The sequence below is a fragment of the Muscardinus avellanarius genome, assembly GCF_963383645.1.
Source record: "Muscardinus avellanarius genome assembly, chromosome: 3".
NCBI lineage: Eukaryota > Metazoa > Chordata > Mammalia > Rodentia > Gliridae > Muscardinus > Muscardinus avellanarius.
Window position 1 is genome coordinate 40,032,917 of NC_137788.1, and position 18,345 is coordinate 40,051,261.

An 18,345-nucleotide genomic window follows, 5' to 3' on the forward strand; every position below is an offset into this window, starting at 1 on the left:
ATTTTGAAATCTGGTCCCACTAAATTGCCAAGGGCCTTTGCTAAATTGCTGAGCCTGGCCTCAAACCTGAGATCCTCCTTTCTCAGCCTCCCAATTCTATGCTCTTATGTAACAAATTTATACTATGGTTTGGAGGTACAGCTGACTTTTTGGACTCAGGATCTCCCTTCAGGGACTGGAACCCCATTCCTGATGGTGCCTCACAAAAAAGACTGGGATCATTGTAAACCTGACAGAAGTACAAGTCCCCTCCCGGGGGCCCACATTGAAGGGGACACTGTGGCTTTCCTATAGGAAAGCACAGGGGACCTGGGGAGCCTGTCCGTGGAAGTCAGCTTGCCAGCAGGGGGAGAAGAGCAAAGACTCTTCCATTGGGGAGGTGGCAGGGCCGAATGAGAACAAGATGGACTTGGAACTCAGATCTCAGAGCTCAGATGGTAGCTACTGACTCAGAGAAGGCAAGGGGTCAGATAATGTGCCTCAGTTTCATTATCTGGGAAATTAGCTAAAGAGTGAGCACCTGTGATCTTGTTATCCAGGTTAGACAAGACAGCGCGTAAGAAGCACCTGAAGCATACAAGGCGCTCATAGGAAAAGGCATGGTTATCATGCCAGTGATTACACTCAGAGCGGCCCTCTCATGGCCCCTCCAAGGAACTGAGGTGGGATGCCCACTGCCTGGCTAGCAGAGTCTGGGGAGAAGCAGCCAAGCTCTCTCCTCTGTCTCTAACTTCGGAGGCTGCTGTCTCCACCCTATGGCACTCAGCCCAGTTGCTGCCTGTGGCAGGGTGTGGTTGGGGGCGGGAACTGGCAGGGAGCCTGGGTGCACAGTATAAGGGGAGCCAGGGGCAGCTAGAGGCAGATCTGATCTAGGCTGTGTGACTCTAGCCATGGGGCCCAGCTTCCTCTCCCTGAGCTTCTGCCGCCTGGGCCTATGGGCTTGTGGAGTGATACTGGTCTTAGGCTTCCTCAAGCTCTCCCGCCTGCTGCTGCGGAGGCAAAAGTTGGCCAGGGCCATGGACAACTTCCCAGGGCCCCCCACTCACTGGCTCTTCGGGCATGCCCTGGAGGTACGTGTGGAGGGTGGAGAAAGGAGGTCAGCCGGCCGACATGCCTGCCTGCCTGCCTGCCTTCCTACCTTCCTTCCTTCCTTCCCTCCTCCCTCCCTCCCTTCCTTTTTCCTTCCATTACCCAGCCTAATTCCTTGGGGGCTGTAGAGGGAGGCTGTCAGCTTGGGCAGGGGGTCGTGGTTCCCATGCATCTTTCCTGCAGGGACTGTCCCCTTACTCCTATCTTTTGAGCTGGCTTCAGGAGCAGTGAGCACATCATCTTGGGGCCCAAGCAGGGTACAGACCCCTCCCATCATCCTGAGGCCCAGCCTTGGTGGGCCTTGGTGATAGCATAAGAGGAAAGCTAAAGTGGTAAGTCTTCTCTGTGTGTAGTGGAAAGACATCTACTTCTATGGCAAACAATGAAAACCAAGGCAGAGATAAAATGTTGTCACATGAGAGACCTCCTACAGTGCCCCAAATGTTGGTGCCCCATGAAGGGGAGGGTCTCCTGGACACTTCTATGGGTGGCTTAGCAACCATGGTTTCTCTCCTGGCTCATCCACTTGCTACCAGAGCACAGTGAGGACCACCATAGCTCCCACTCGTAATGCTTCCTGTCATGGGGACCCAGATCAGAGGTTTCTGAATAGGAAATACAAACAGACAGGGAATTAGAGCCAACCAAGGGAAGCAAATTCCTGGGCCTCCAGTACCTGGAGATTCTAATCCCCCCCCCCCCACATTGGGACTAAGAGTTTCAGTTTAAAAACTTCCCCGAGCAATTCATTCTTCATCCAGGTTTGGGATCCCAAGTATAGATACCAGAAATTAGAGCTCAGAGAGAAAGGGGTAATCCTTCTCTTACCCACTGAATCTTCTTTCCTCATCCTCAATCTGGGAAACTGCTTTTCTTCTGCAATTGGTACTGGAAATGAACTTTACCTCTAGGTTTATTCTTGCCTCTACAGATAATTCTGGGGGGATACCCTAGGGGAAATCTAGACAAAAAAGGGGAGATAGGCTGGGGAGAGAATCTGACTCTGCTGAGACTCTCAAGGAATTTTCTGCCTAGAAAGAAATTTAGATGCCAGAGCCACTGTCTGTGTGAAGTCCCTCACCAAGACCCCACATCAGCTCCATTATTATTATTTTCTTCTAAGTGCTTGTCCATCTTTCCCCACTGGTCTGTGACCTTTAGAAGATGGATATCTGGTCTGATTTATCCTTGTGCCCTCAAGGTCCAGCACAAAGCCTGGCACAGTCCAGGCCTAGTCTAAACAGGGAATGATGGAGAATAGGAGGGGGGTATCCATAGAGGGGAGAGTATTGGAAAAGGGGTTGGAGGGTTTGGAAGATTGTCTTTGCCAAGTATGGAAGGAGGGTCATGGGAAGGTTGGGGTCTAACACTAATAGAGGGGCACTGAGGGAGATATTCAGGTCTTTTCCTCTTGTGCCCTCTCCCCTTCTACGCGCCTCTGTCAGAGTTGGGTTTTCCCCAGCCAGTGGGCTTCCTAAGGACAGGGACTGTGCTCTTTCTACAACTCCATGCCAGAGATGGCTGTCTTTTATCCCCAGCTACCCCTGTCCCCACCTTGGGGGTGTACCAGAGGGCTTGGAACTCAGCCCAGCCCTCGCTTCTTCTCTCCAACACAACTACCTGAAGAGCTTTTGCTAGGCACCAGGAAGAGCTTGCAAGGATCAAGGAGGAGTGTCTGCTCTTAAGCACTACAAAGGTTTCCAGGGCAATCATGGCATAGAGCCACTTCATGTCTCCAGGGCTTATCAAGCCTCTGCTCTTGGTTGGGTATACACCTGAAACTGAGAAATGGAGAGGTCCTCCATTTGGCTTTGGGGTGGTGAATAGATGGACTGGGGCCAAACAGGAGGCAGTGAGGTTAGGTTGGGAGGCAAACAGGAGGCAGGGTGGGGGCAGGATGGAGGGTACATGGAGGCAGAAGAGGCAGGTGGAAGCAACCCAAGTGCTAAGAAGTAAGCCAGCAGGTGGAGAGGAGTGAGGGTAGAGTGGGCATTGGAGAGGTGGGCATTAAGGCCTCTGCTGCAGACGTGACAGTGTCAGTGAGGTCTCCTTCATCTACTAGGAGAATGGGACAAAGATTGCCCTTGGAACTTTGTTAAACTAAGGCATCAGTCCAGCTGGATCAGAGGGGAATTTGGCAATACCCTCTAAAGAGAGAAAAAGACTCTTTCAACCATGAGGGTGGGGTTGGGAGGATTACAACCAAAATGAATGAATATCTATGTCTAAGTTCAAACATGTAGGGATCTGCAACCCAGGAGGAGAGACTCCAGGCGGCATCACCTGTCAATGTGTGAATGGGGAACCTCGGGTACTACATTTGGAGTTTCATGGTGGGAACCTCCTCTTGGAACCTGCTACATCTGGTTCTCTTAGCTCTCCTTTGCTAATTCCAACATAAAGGTCACTTGGTGAGCCCAAAGCAGGGAGGGCCAGCCTCCACAGAGGGCCTCCTGTGGATTCACTAAACCATGGAGAAAACCACATTTCATATTTCTTTTCTTTTCTTTTCTTTTTTTGTGGTACTGGGAATGGGATGTAGGGGCATTCTACCTCCGAGCTATTTTTTATTCTTTATTTTGAAATGGGGTCTCACTGAGTTGCAAAGGGCTTCACTAAGTAGCTGAGTCTGTCTGCCAACTGTGATCCTCCGGTCTCAGCCTCCCAAATGTTGGGATTATAAGTGTACGCCACCACACCTGGCTTACATTCTATATTTCTATCCAGCACTGAGATGTAGTGGTTTCATTCCTCCAGACAGGACGAGGGGCAGATTTTGGAGGCAAATGCAATGTGCATAAACACATGTGTGCATATGAAATGCGGGGTCTGAGGGGCTTAGAGGATGTCATAGACAGGTGTCTGAAGGTATCAGTAATGTTTGTGGGCTGGAATGAGCCACTGAGTGAGGAGTTGCTGGCAGGTAGGTAGCAAAGGAAGCCACAGAAGAAGGCGAGCCTATAAGGAGAAGGAACGGGATGGAAGGATGAAAAGAGGCCATGCAGCAGGACAGCAAGAGAGAGCAAGAAATAGGCAAAGTCGACTGTGTTGCAGCAGCTTGCAGCCTTCTGGGTTTAATACCAGGGAGAGCGCCAGACACCTCAAAGGGCAGGCAGGGAGAGGGGGCTGAAGTAGGCTAACTTCTGAGAAGTTAGGTTATAAAGGGAGAATGAGCCAAGGGGGGTATTGTTTCCTTTTTAATTTTTATTTATTATTAATTTTTTGTAGTACTGGGGATGGAACCCAGGAGCATTGCACCTCTGAGTTATACCACCAGTCCTATTTTTAGTCTTTTTATTTTATTTTATTTTTTTAATTTTAATTTTTTATAAGTGAAACATACTGAGAGTGGTGTACATTTACATTGTGCTTCATGCCCTTCCCCCTCCTTTTCCCTCCCCCCCCGTCAATAGAGAGTGTCCAGGTTAATCATGTTGTATTTATGCTATTACACATATTCGTATGTAGCTCCTCCATTGAACAACCTCAGCTTTCTTCCTCTCCTATCCTTCTGTTCAAGCTTTGCTGAGATTTCCCCTCCATCATCTGGAATCCCTCTGGTATTACCACTACTCCCTAGCTTGAACATATTAGAGAAAACACATGTCCCTTCTCTTTCTGTGCTTGACTAATTTTATTTATTTTTTATTTTTTTAATTTTTGGTGGTATTGGGGTTCCTGGGAAGCTTTCTACCTCTGGGCTACACTCCCAGACCTATTTTATATTTTTTGTTTGGAAACAGAGTCTCTTAAGCCAGTGAGGCTGGCTTCGAACCAGCAAGATCCTCCTGTCTCTGCCTCCTAAATGCAGGGATTACAAGCATGCGCCACCATGCTGAGCTAGTCTTTTTATTTTTTGAAACAGGGTCTCACTGAGTTGTAAAGGGCCTCACTAAGTAGCTGAGGCTCTCTGTGAACCATGATACCCCCCATCTCCGCCTCCCAAATGCTGGGATTTCAAGCATGTGCCTCCACGCTCAGCCTCCCTTTTTATTTTTAAATCAGGAGGGATTTGAGTGTGTTTTAAACATGCCCAGGAAGGAGCCAGTAGAGAGGGTAGGTTTGTGATTTGGGAGAGAGAGAGATGGAGATAGAGAGGAGGGGAATATTCCAAGGAAGTTGGACAGGCTCCCAGGCCTCCTCTGCTGAAACAGGAGGATTAGGGAGAGGCTGGTACAGGTGAAGTGGTTCTTCAGGTCTGGTGGCTGACTTTTAGGGATATTTTATCTGATTACTTCTGTCTTCTCTAAGAGGTAGAGCAAGACTCATAGATTGGGTGTGGGGAGCAGAGGTATGAAGGCAGTCCATAAGAGAGGAGACGTGTTGTTTGTTTTGGGGAGGGAACAGACTGTGGCCAATGCTAGAGGGCTTCCAGATGTGTTTCTGCTGGTCTCTGCCAAATGGCACTAGAGGGAGGCCTTCCACCCCACCCCCAGCCCACTCTGCAGCAGTAGCCTGGCCTCTTACTCTGCTTTGTTTCTCTTCCTAGACTTGTCACTACCTGAAATCCCATTTTGCTATATTTGGTTTTTACTTATTTTCTTTCTCCCCATGTGGGATGTACACTTGGAGGAGGGCAGGGCTTTGCTTGTTTACCACTGTGTCCCAGTAACTAGCAATTCCTGGTATGGAGAGAGTGCTCAGTGCCCATGTTTTGGATGACTGAACGAATCCCCAGGCAGCCCAACCCAGGGCAGCAAAGCCACTCACACAGAATGCCCTAAGGGGCATTTCTTGGGCCCCTTGATCTCCCTTCCTCTTAGGTGTCCGGGTGCTTGCCTGCATGCCCCCTTCAGCCTGGTCGTTTCTTGGGCTAGAGTTCATCTTTGGATGACAGGAAGGAGGCTGGATTAGAGTACAGGCTTTGGAATCTAAGTCCCTGGGCATGATGCTAGTTGTGTGGCTTTGGGCAAGTTCAGTATAACTTCCTAGTCAAAATGTGGTGGCTAGGAGAGTCGTGGTGACCCAGGTTGATCTCACTCAGCCTCCTTGCTCCTTTCCTTGAGCTAGAGGTTCTTTCTGTGACCTGCATGCTTACACACCCACTTGTCTCTGAGCAAGGAGGATGGAGTCACCTGCTTGTTAGTAGAGTGAGGGGAAGCCACCTCCCTGCCCCTTGGAACATTGTACAGGAAGTCCCCTAGCTCTAAGCCTCTGCTCATCCCCACTGCTGAATCCCTTTTGATGCTGAGTCTTGTGGTTATTTCAGAGGTGCTGCCTCTTCTCACTTGGGTTGATTCTTCTCAGCAGCTGCTTCTAACTTTTTAGCTTTCTTTAAAATCTGGATGTTGGCTTAGGCTCAGACGTACATTGAGCCCTAACAAGTGTGTGTGTGGTGGGGTAGTGCCAACTGTGGGAAGACGACTGAGACTAGGGTACCCAAGGGCACCTAATGGTGTCTATCCGGGAGGAAAGCTGACCCAGGCTGGCCCCTGCAGGACTTCTTTGGGCGGTGGGAGCCTGAGCAGCCCTGGAGAGCAGAGCAGAAACTCATGGGAAATGCTCCCAGAAGATAACTTTCAGTCTGGTGACTATGAAATCTTGTTAAGAATTTGAGCAGTGCAAAGATGGCTGTTTTGAAAAAAGCAGTTAAGTTTCCTGTCCCTAGAGATGTATGAACTCTTGGGGCAGGAAAAACTAACTTGGTGGAGGTACTGGGCTGGGCAACCTTGCTACTGGGCATCTAAGATCAACAACACCTGCCTTCAGGAGGCCCCGGCATGCTGGGAAAGAAGAAATCCTCGATCTCTCCACTTACCAACTGTTTATTTTTCTGAACAACCATCACCATTTTTTAAAATATTAATTTTTGTTCTTAAGCAGCCCCATGAGAGCTGTGGCTGCAGCAAACAGGATAAAGTGGGTAGCTTGTTCCTGGGACACTGGCCAACTGGCCTGTGACCTGAACAGGATTCCTAACAGAAGGACAACATAAACTCATCATCACTGGTCTGTCCTAACTCATATGGGGTGGTTTTTTTGGTTTGTGGCCTACACTGTTTCCACCTATAAAGAGAGGTCCTGGTTTGACTAGGCAACATTAATAGATAACATTTGTCTGATTCTTAGAACAAAGCTTACCCATATTCTTGGGGAGCAGAGAAGAGAGGGGTGTCTCATGCTTGCTCTTCCCAGCCCCTCCTATTCTTTACTCCAAGCAGGGCCAACAAAGATTGCTAATGGGAAGATGAGGGGTGTGGTGTTGGGAAACTGGGTTCTGTGAACTATCTCTATTTCCTGAATTCTCCTGCTTCCTTCCTTCTGGAGAAAAACAAGCTGTTCCAGACCTAGTAAATGTCCCAGCTCAAGGCAGCTGAGGACAAGATCCCGTTGTGTAACCCAGAAGAGCTGGCCAGCAGCCACATGTCCCCCCAAAGGAGGACATCTCAGGACTCTTGTGGGGAGGGGCAGCTGTAGGAGCAGAGCCAAGTGCTGGGAGCTATCCTCACTCTCACTAAGTTCCTGGTGAAATCAGGAGCATGTTGGAGAAAGCTGAGCCCAGGGAGGCCATGGTGATCTGGCTTAGCAGAGGGCAGGGGCAGCATGATGCCAGGGTCTCCTGTCTGTCCAGGGATACTGTAGGGGGGCAGGCATGGCTGGTAAGGAGTAGAGCAGGCTCATATAAACCAGAGTAGCTGTAGGCTCCTTCCAACCCTGAGACCCTAGGAGTCTGGCTTTTCTGTGACTTCACCCTTTCCCTACAGTGTCCATTTGGGGTCCCTGGACTTGGGTTAGCAGGGCATGGGGTGGGGCAGGGAGGGAGTAGCTTTTACAGCCAGAAAGTTTGTAAGGAAAATCCAGGAGGGCAGATAGAAGAGTGAGACATGGGGGAAGGGTGTGCTGCCAGGAATACCAGATAAAAAGGAGGCAGGGATACTAGGATTTTCCCTACCTGTGCATAGAGATAACTTTTATCACTTGGTGCTCTTTGTGACATTGTGTGCTCAAGAGCATTGAAAACTCTTAAACCACCTTGGGGTGAACTCAGGATCATCAGGGATGATACCGTGGAGAGATTATACCAAACTGTATTGAGGTCTGGGAGGAGATGAGCCCCAGAGGAGGCACAGCTGACGGCTGGAGAGCAAAGAAGTCCCAAGACCTTTGAGGATTGTGGCTTGGGTCATACAAAGATCCCTGGATTTAGATTAATGGCTGCGTGGCTGGAGAGGGCTCTGTGCCAGAGCTGTTGAGGGGATGGTGTGCGGGAGAGGGAGGGAAGCCCCAGGGTTTGCACAGACTACCCCTTCCTTTCTGCCCAGGGGTCTGGGGTCTGGCTGGCGATACTTTGTTCCTGAGTGGTCCTGGCCTTCTGTTATCATTTCAGATACAGCAGACGGGGAGCTTGGATAAGGTGGTCTCCTGGGCCCACCAGTTTCCCTACGCCCACCCACTCTGGTTGGGACAGTTCCTTGGTTTCCTGAACATCTACGAGCCAGACTATGCCAAAGCTGTGTACAGCCGTGGGGGTGAGGCACCCCTGGGAGAGGCTGGGGCTTCCGGGGAGCAAAGGGCATGGTGTGCAAAGGAGGCCTGGGCCTCTGTTCTGAGTCTGGGAAGAGGATGGCCAAGGCCCCACCCTCTTCACCAATGAGTCTCTTCTGGGGAGCCCCTGTCCTTGACTGACCCACTTCTCATTTACCTGTAGACCCCAAGGCCCCGGATCTGTATGATTTCTTCCTCCAATGGATTGGTGAGTGAGCACCTGCCCTCCCTGCCCTTCCTTCCCCATGCTTGGTTCTGGGTGACCAGGACCCTGCCCTGCTCTGCCCACTCAGTTATCACATCAACTGGATAGCCTGATCCCCATGTGCCTGTGGTTAGCTCAGGAGAGTTCATCTCCCCTCCCTTCCAGGCATGGGAATGTGTGGGTATGAAGAATGACGTACTGGAGGAGGTGGTTATGGAGTTGCTCAGGACATTTAAGTAGGTGGTGCTGTCTAGAGTAAGGGTCAGAGGAAAGGTGTAGTAGTAGGACCATGGCTGAGAGCTGTCTGGGTGGCTGGAAGGTGGACCTCGATTAGGAGATGAGGCTGAACAGGGAGGGCCAGCTGACCGTGGCTGTCATAATGAGGACCGGACTGATGTTAAAAATGGGTAGGAGCCATTGGATATTTTTGAGCCAAGGCCTTATGCTTCTCCAAAGCCCTTCTTTTACTCACAATCCTCAAGGATCCTCAGCCACTTTCTAGGAGCTGAGAAAGAGCAGGATAAGAGGAAGAAAACAGTCCCAAGAATATTTCCTTTACATGGTAATGCAGGGAAGTGTTTTTGTGTACTTCAGTGACTCTTACTCTCTTTTCATTGATCAAAAGGAGGACAGAAAGAAAAGACAGATAGGACTTAGGAAAATGAGATGCAATTTTGAAGAAAGGAATGCATTTCCATGGCTGGGTATGGAGGACAGATGCATAGGGTCCCACCTGCGGCCGCAAAGCACAGACTTGGCAGCTTGTCCCCACATCCTGAAGGTGTGGCCTCAGTCCCAGCAGCTGAGAGCCAAGGTCCAGCAGGCTTTCCCCTTGCCTCTTGGGATCTCCTTTTGTCTGAGTCAGTGTCATGTGAGCCCAGGCTCTGTGGGTGCACCTGAGGGCAGAGAAGTCAGCTTGTCCTGAGGCAGGAGCTCACTCAGCCAAGAATTGCCGCTAGTGTCCCGAGGTCCTAGTAGGCTCCGCGATGGGGGCACAGAGGGCAGCACTGGGTCTGTTAGTGCCCTACCCCTGTAAGGGTTCCATGCTTGTGTGCACTGTGGGGTGATGGGGAGATCGGGTGTGCTTGGTCTCAGGCTGCGAGGAGTGGGGCATGATTGCCTGGATTCACCAACTCTCTGTCTTCTTTCCCTTCCCAGGTAAAGGCCTGCTGGTTCTTGAGGGCCCCAAATGGTTCCAGCACCGCAAGCTCCTCACACCTGGCTTCCATTATGATGTGCTGAAGCCCTACGTGGCTGTATTCACCAAATCTACACATGCCATGCTGGTGAGCTGCCTGTGGCTGGCTCCTGGAGCTGGGGGCTGCTGGGCCAGCCCTGCACACCCTCATTTGTCCTGGGGGAGGGCATCCCTGAATCCACCTTTTGTCTGTAGTAGCAGGGCCAAAGCCTTGCTCTGCTACCCCAGCTGTTTGCACTGCTGGCCAGGTGTTGAAGCTCTCTGTCTAGGCAGCCTGGTTCTGTCTCTGCCAGGAGTCCTTGCTCTCTTTTTTGTCAGATCAAAGGACTCTGGGAAGCTTCCTCTGGAAAGTCCTCTAATGGAGCAGATTTGAAGGCTGCCTATATTTAAGAGTATCAGGAAATCTTTTCTCATCTAGGTATCTCCTTTTCATTTCCTGCCTATCACAGCTGCCTCAACTAACAACACAGTTACAGCTCATCTCTAAGAGGGATGTCAAGTCAGGCTTAGGGCCTCAGGGCTGGGAATTCCCAGAGGTTACCTGGGCTGGTCTTTTCCCTTGCAAGAACCTCCTCCCTGTGCTGGGGAGCTGCCCTGCATTGGCACTCTTGCTCCCTTATAGGCTATCTTGGCTGTGTGCTGTGTGAGGTCTGCCTCCTGGTCCTGCCCTCTGAGCCCGAGGCCCAGAGGCTACTGTATTCTAGCAGGATGCAGGACAGAGGAAGAGCCAAGAGCGTGTGGAGGGGGGCTTGGTGCTGGCAGGCAGGCCGTGAGTCCTGGAGGGCTTGGAGGTGCATACAGCCCAGCTGGCTCCCTCATTGCTTCTCGTCTCGGCTCCAGGACAAGTGGGAGAAAAAGGCCCAGGAGAATAAGAGCTTTGACATCTTTTCTGATGTGGGCCACATGGCACTGGACACGCTCATGAAGTGCACCTTTGGGAAAGGAGACAGCGGCTTGGATGACAGGTTGGGAGCCGCCACAGGGCTGATTTCCCCCCTCTTTAAGCAGCTTGGAGCAGAGACTTGGTAGGACTCCTGGGCCCTGGGGCAAGAGGACATCAGGTCCTGTCCTAGGGAGCCCAGCTGAGGTGAGCCAGGCCTTGCTCGTGTTTACTTTAGAGAGGATGCTTAATGGAGGGGAGAGGAAGGGCAGGAAGTGCTGTGGTTGGACCAAAAGCCTGGAAGGGAGCTGCTCGGGTCTGGCCCTGGGTCAGGGTCTGAACCATCCTTCTCTCCACCTTCTGCTGGGCAGGGACAACAGCTACTACCTGGCAGTCAGTGATCTCACACTGCTTGCGCAGCAGCGCATTGAGTCCTTCCAGTACCACAACGACTTCATCTACTGGCTCACGCCGCATGGCCGTCGCTTCCTGCGGGCCTGCCAGATCGCCCATGACCACACAGGTGGGCCTTTCACACTGGGCCCACCCTTGGGAAGCCTGGGTTCTTCCTCTTGGCCCCTCTGCATACCTCCTATTTTAGGACCTCAGTTCCCCTTTGGGCAGAGGATGGGTTTCCAGGCAGTGAACTCTATGCTCCCGGCCCAGACCAGGTCATCAGGAAGCGGAAGGCAGCCCTGCAGGACAAGAAGGAGCAGGAGAAGATACAGAACCGGCGGCACCTGGACTTTCTAGACATTCTCCTGGGTGCTCAGGTGAGTGCTCAGTGGCTTCCCCCTCTCCCAGCCAAGAACAGGTCTCAGAGGGGTCTGCACACATCCTCCTAGACAGGGCTTGCTGCCCACATAAGGGGCCATTGAACACTGGCCCCTCTTTCCCCAGCAAGCACAACCTGCTCTTTGTCTGATGATGCACAGCAACAAAGGCGCAGAGGTGCTGAGTGTGTGTGTGGGCAGTGGGGAGCCTGGTCACGTGGTTCCAGGCCGTGAGCCCTCTGCATCAGGCAGCAGCCTGAAGACATTTCTAGGTTTTTAAGATCCCCAAGAATTTTGGCATTGTAGACTCTTAGAATTTAGATTTAATTCACTTGGTCCTTTGTTTCTCCACTTCCTTCTCTGGGCACCTACACATTGAGTTAGTTCCTGTACTAAGATGGAGAGGTGCAAGGGCCCTGGCCCTGCCCTCCATGTGCTTACAGGCTAATGGAGTGGACAACAGGTAGATTGTGGCAAAGATGTCTTCCTCTCCTGGGTGGCATTCCAGGTGCCAAGTGAATGGAGCTGACAGTTGGGGTGGGGCAAAGCCATAGAGCACTTGGTCAAAGGAACCAGAGGAAGCAGGGGGCATCCAGGCTGGGCTTGGAAGATAAGACCCTAGGGAAGCTTCTAACTCCCAGTCTGCAAAGCAGCTTTTGCTCCCTTCCTTATGCCCTCATTGGACAACTGCTGCTCCCAGTTCTGCTTGGTACCTAGCTCAAAGGCCTTGAGATGTCCCCTTATCCCCTAACCTAGGATGAAAGTGGGATCAAGTTGTCAGATGCAGACCTCCGGGCTGAAGTAGACACATTCATGTTTGAAGGTCACGATACCACCACCAGTGGAATCTCCTGGTTTCTCTACTGCATGGCCCTGTACCCCGAGCACCAGCAGCGCTGCAGGGAGGAGGTCCTGGAGATTTTGGGGGACCAGGACTCCTTCCAGTGGTGAGTGGTACCATCCTGTCCCATGTCATCTGAGGACAATCCAGAGCCACCCAAGAAGAGATGTGAGGGCAGCAGAGGCACCCTAATCCTTCTGGTGCTATATTAGGGGGGAAGTGAGTGTGGGTGTACCCCTGAGCACACTCCCTCAAATGGAGCCTTTTCAGGATCACATAGAGAAAGTTATCCAGAAGGCTGATTTCTATGAGCTGAGTTCTTCTGCTGGCAGAACCTGACTATCTTTCTGGGCTCCTGGGTAGAGTAGGGAGGACTGGAAAGAGGAGAAAATGGGAAATGGGTAAAAGAGATGGAACAGTGGGGAGAGCCAGCCCCTGGATAGCAGCACATAGCCTCCCCCACAGACTCTACATCTCTCCCTTTGGCAAAGGAGAAAGTCCCTCCCTTAAGAACTTGCAAAGGTTTCTTCTTGTTTCTTGAACTCTTGAACATGACACTGATTGGTCCCAACCTCTTTTTTGCAGTACGATCTCTGGGATTCTCTCCCTGGCTTCTCTCTCCCTCTACTTTCAGGCTCCTGCCCTTATGCCTCCTCCCTTCATGCCCTCTGGGCCCCTGAGCTGCCTCTAGAATAGGGCGAGGCCCAGAGGAGGGGGGCAGAAAATGCTCAGTAATGTTGAAACTCAAGGGCGACTGACCTAGAACTCCAGGACCTGAGACTTGGAGTATGGTGTCCTCATTATTCAGTTTTACTGGTCAGATGTGGGAACCCTGCCAGGGTGTTCAGCTCGGTGCCAGGTGCTATCTGGAGTACAGGCAGGAAGGGGAGGAGCTAAGTTGTTAGTCTTGGGGAAGTTTTAGAGAGACAGGCTCATGTAACTGAAAAGCCAGAGACAACCACAGGATGGAGAAAGTTGAGAGACTGGATGTTGAGGACAGAGGGATCAGAAGGGGTGGGGCTTGCCTTAACTTTCTAAGGAGGGTTAAAACTCTTTAAAAGAGAAAGTAGACATTCCAGGCTGGAAAACAGTGCACGCACAGCCTGAGGCAGGGAGTTCAAACATGCCATTCTTACTTCATTCCATCTAGAACTTGAAGCAATTTAAGAGGACACTTATTCAATAAAATAGAACAACAAAGGGTAAGTCAGGACCAGGAGGGAAATGACTTGGAGTTTGGGGCTTTGTAATAAGGCATTGCACAATAGTTGTAGGTGGATTTTTTTTTTTTTTTTTTTTTTGGTGGTACTGGGGTTCCTGGAAGCCCTTCTACCTCCGGGCTACACTCCCAGACCTATTTTTACATTTTTATTTGGAAACAGGGTCTCCTAAGCCAGCGCGCATGGCTGGCTTCGAACCTGCGCGATCCTCCTGTCTCTGCCTCCCAAGTGCGGGGATTACAAGCGTGCGCCACCACGCCCGGCTTGTAGGTGGATTTTGCATTTGGTCTGAGCTTCCTGGTGGCCATACGTGTGCATATATTACTCTATATATCCACATAAAGAAAATCTATTTAAAATATATTTGTTAATATATATTTACCCGAGTTTATTGTTGTTCACCCATTGAAAAGATGAACACTAGCTGATTCAGTCAACATGCATGAGCCCCTGTCCACTCCATTTCAAGTCCACAGGGGAAACCAAATAGAACCTAAAGAATGGTCCCTTGTGAGGCTTCCCCAGGGCCCCAAGAGGCATAGAACGAACCTTGTCTTCAGTGGCTGAGTGCACATACATTTCTAGAGTCTAGTGCCTGCCCCTCCTAGCCATAAAGATGAGAGGGAATAGAATATAGAGGCGGATCCCTGGTCTGAGTGGCCAGCCGTGTCCCATCTGGCCTGGGCACTTGGGGCCCTTACTCCCTCTCTGACTCTTTGATGTGTGGTGGTGGTGGTGAGGGGGGAGGGTGATGTGGTGGTGAGGAGGTTGGGGCTCAGCATTCTCAAGTGTCCTGTGTTGCTGGCAGGGATGATCTGTCCAAGATGACCTACCTGACTATGTGCATCAAGGAGAGCTTCCGCCTGTACCCACCTGTGCCCCAGGTGTACCGCCAGCTCAGCAAGCCTGTCAACTTTGTGGATGGCCGCTCTCTACCTGCAGGTGGGATGGGTTGGATTTGGGGGTGAAATTGAGTCCTCTGGATGCTCCTCTGACACCCTCTATGCCATTGGCCAAATCTTTGCACCAAGAACAAAAAGCTCCGGCTTCGAGTTCAGAGCCCTGGGTCAAATCCCAGATCCACAAGGTGAAAGTGAATTTCTCTACCTTTGTGCCTCAATTTCTTCTTCTGCAAAATAGGGGAGAGAAGAATAGCTGCTTTTCCAGGTTGTGGTCGAGATTAAAGAGGCAATGTCATCAGGGCTCTCTTATGCCGCCATTCATATTCAGGTTGCTCCCTGGACGACTATATGGGGCACAATTCACGTAGACTCTGATGCTGAGCAGTGTGCAACATGTACAACTGTAGGGGATGGCTTCAAAGAGTGTGTAGACCTGTGCCAAACATACAGTAAGCACCTACTGAATGCTACCTATAACGCTGATAACATAATGTACTTCTTGAGAGTTAGTTAATTAAAAGGCTACAATAGTCCCTGCCAGTCATAATTTATGGTAGGGTGGATTATCCCTCCTTTTTTTTATTCCAAAAATGTCTGTGTCAGGGGCTGTGCCTAGTGCTGGGCTCATAGGGACTGGGCATGATTATGATCAAGGTACTTTGATGTGTCAGGTGTGGTCAAGAGCTCAGTGGTCAGGCAGGGGCCAGTGTCACAGATAGGGAGACACCCAGGGATCTGTGCCCAATGTGGAGGTGGGCCTGGCTGCCCCAGGAACACCTGATAACCAGCCTCTGTTCTGCTTTCAGGCAGCCTGATCTCTTTGCACATCTATGCTCTCCATAGGAACAGCGTGGTGTGGCCTGACCCTGAGGTACCCTATCTCTGGGACTGGAGGTCAGACAGGGTAGGGGGCTATAGGGCTATGCTAAGGCAGGACCTGGTGGGTGTTTAAGCAAGGCTTATCCATCCCCTTAGGTTTTTGACCCGCAGCGCTTTTCCCCTGAGAATTCGTCAGGACGCCATCCCTTCGCCTTTATGCCCTTCTCTGCTGGGCCCAGGTAAGGGGAGGCTTAGGAGCACCCCCAAGCCCTCAGGGTTGGGGAGAGAGAAAAAAAGGGTTGAGGGGATCATGGGAAAGCCATCATTGTGGGGTTCTTCATGATGAGGGGGACCAAGCTGGGTTTGTGGCTATCCTAATACAGAGTAAGCTCCAGGGACCTTCTTAATGTTATAGTCCTGTCCTGGGGAAGTGGGTGAAATGGGTGAATCATTCCAGGAGAGGACCCAGACCAGAATCCCCAGTGTAAAGTAACTCAGCCAGGGACCCTCATCATGCTCCCAAGATCTGCTTCTTAGCTCCAGTTAATCCATCTGCCAGTTATGCCACCAAGAGTGTGATTTTTGAGAGCCCTCCATCTCCTCACTCTGGACACACCATGTGCCTCAGTGTCTCTTTGTGCTGCTCCCTGCAGGAACTGCATCGGGCAGCAGTTTGCCATGAATGAGATGAAGGTGGTCACAGCCCTCTGTTTGCTTCGCTTTGAGTTCTCCGTGGACCCACTGCAGCCACCCATCAAGCTGCCCCAGCTGATCCTACGTTCTAAGAATGGTATCCATCTTCATCTGAAGTCTCTGGGCCGTGGGCCTGGGAAGTAGCTCTGTAAAGAGTAAGGTCCTGGACAGCCCAGGCTGTGGCCTCTTCCTGGGCTCTGCCCTTCTGGCAGAATGTGGAGTATCTGTGGCTCCCGGCCTTTTGGAGACTTGTGGTCTGGGAAGTATGTACTGATATAGACAACCTCCCAGATGATGATGCCATACCAGCAGGGCTGTCTATACATGCTGGTTCCACATGTATTCTAGAGCTGATTAATTCATTCAACAAACATTTGGTGAGCACCTACTTGATTCAAGAAAATTCATTTATTTTCTGTAATCATCAGTCTTTCTAAAATGTAGCAAAAATGTACATCCCAGCTTTCACAACTCACAGTGACTCCAATGGGAGCTTTGCTTTGGGATTCGTGGTTATAGCCAGGTAGTATGTGACAAGCAGATTGCTAAGGGAATTACCCTTCACTGAGATGTGTTTATTTGTTTAGTTTTGTATGTATATGTTTTGAATATTACAGACAAGGAAAATTACCTTAAACTACACAAAATAATAATTCTAAAGCAAAATCCTACTACCACAGTCAAGGAATATGGAAGATGGTTTTATCGGTGTTTTCTGTCCCTCTTGGGCTGGGTCTCCATGGCATCCCTGCCACTCTTAGCATTGGTGTCTCACAGTACTCTGGGCATTCAGGGTTAGGCTGGGGAAGGTGGCAGAGTGGCATTAGAGGAGGATGTTCTGGAAAAAAGAAAGTTGCTCTTGAATTAGGCATAGAATTATGGGTTAGGTATAAAGATGCAAAAAAGGATGCTTGGGGAGGTTGTTAAGTTGGGGGCTTCTAGACAACTCAGAGGTCTTTCCCTGGTTGTCCCGAAAGTAGCTGTTTGGTGCCTGTAGGCACATACACCTCTAGAGCTCAAGGTCTAAAGCCACGAGTAGTCTCCAGTTCAGAAATTAGACACGTATGGAAGGAAGGGCCCTGGAGACTGGGGTGGGAGGCAGGAGAGAGGAATTCTAGTCCTGGGATTTGGTGATGTCTCTAAGTTGCCAAGGGGACATGCCATCTGGAGATGCAACCTTCCTGCTGTTGATTCTACCTCTGTTGGAAGAAAGCCACAGCCCTGGCAGGTCTGCCACAGGTCAATGCTTACTCCTGCAAAGCCCCCTCAAGACTCAGACCTCCTTGCTCACCCAAGGTTAGACACAGGGGTCCCAGCCAGGTGTGCCTCTTAGCTGTCTCCCCTGTGCCTCATGCCAACTCCCCTCTTGGTCCTGGATATACCTTTCTTGTGCAAGTGAAGAGAAGGTTTCAACAGTCACCACCTGGGAGATGAGCCTAGAGGTCATACCTACCTCATGCCCCAGGGTGGCCTCTGAGCGTACGACATCCACTTCCTCTCTGAATCTTCAGCACAGGGGCAGCCGCAAAGTGTGGGCAGGGTTGGCACCCCTTTTTCTGATGGGAGAAGGCTGGGATCCCATTTCAACACCAAGGGAAGGGACCTGCTCTAGGCATAATTTGAGCTGAGGCCTCCCACCTGGTATGTTTTGAGCAAGACTCTTATCATTAGTATCGAAAGTCTCCCTGAGAGTATGTGTCAGTGGGAACTAGAGCTGAGTGCTCAGGTACCAGAGGGAAGAGGAGGCTTCCTGGGAAAGGGAAGGTGGAAGCTGAGACTGGTGGGCACTGCAGATGAATTCTTCTTAATCCTTCTAGCTCTCTAAACATGCCCTGCTGCCTCCTGTGATCCTGGGCCTCTGTGTGCATATGTGTGTGGGTAGAGTGTGGAGTGTGCAATGAATGTGTCTAGGAGTAGCTTACCTGAGTGTGTCTATGCATGTGTCATGGGGAGTGTGCCCATGAGCTCAAGCTGTGTCTTGCCCATTGCTTGGAGGCATCAGAGTCACTTCTTGGTCACACATCTACTCCTATGGAATTCTGTGGCTAGAGGACCTGTATGTGGCTAGCCACACAGAATTCTGAGCTCCTCTTTTCCTGTTCTTTCTCAGCATGGCCATCATGAGCCCTTGTACATCATATGATGCCTGGGGACTTGTTGAACATCCTACTGGTGACATTATCAGCTTATTCCCCTGCCCCAACTCTTTTCTTCCCTCTTGGTCAAGCTCTGAATGTCCA

General features: G+C 50.8%; 1 protein-coding gene across 3 annotated transcripts; it reads left to right on the forward strand.

The window, feature by feature from the left end:
* Positions 1-890: 890 nt before the first annotated feature.
* Positions 891-16,249, forward strand: CYP4B1 (cytochrome P450 family 4 subfamily B member 1; the record flags this gene model as incomplete). Of its 3 annotated transcripts, none has more annotated exons than XM_080693496.1 (12): positions 891-1,076; positions 8,423-8,558; positions 8,738-8,782; positions 9,938-10,065; positions 10,818-10,942; positions 11,229-11,380; positions 11,524-11,630; positions 12,387-12,577; positions 14,500-14,633; positions 15,400-15,464; positions 15,569-15,651; positions 16,066-16,249. In XM_080693496.1, 12 exons carry the CDS (start codon positions 891-893, stop codon positions 16,247-16,249), a joined length of 1,536 nt encoding a protein of 511 aa, XP_080549622.1. The 3 variants fall into 3 exon arrangements, with proteins under 3 accessions (XP_080549622.1, XP_080549621.1, XP_080549623.1); XM_080693495.1 differs by having other exon boundaries at positions 891-1,070; positions 8,417-8,558; XM_080693497.1 differs by lacking the exon at positions 8,738-8,782 and having other exon boundaries at positions 891-1,070; positions 8,417-8,558.
* Between the last annotated feature and the right edge of the window lie 2,096 nt (positions 16,250-18,345).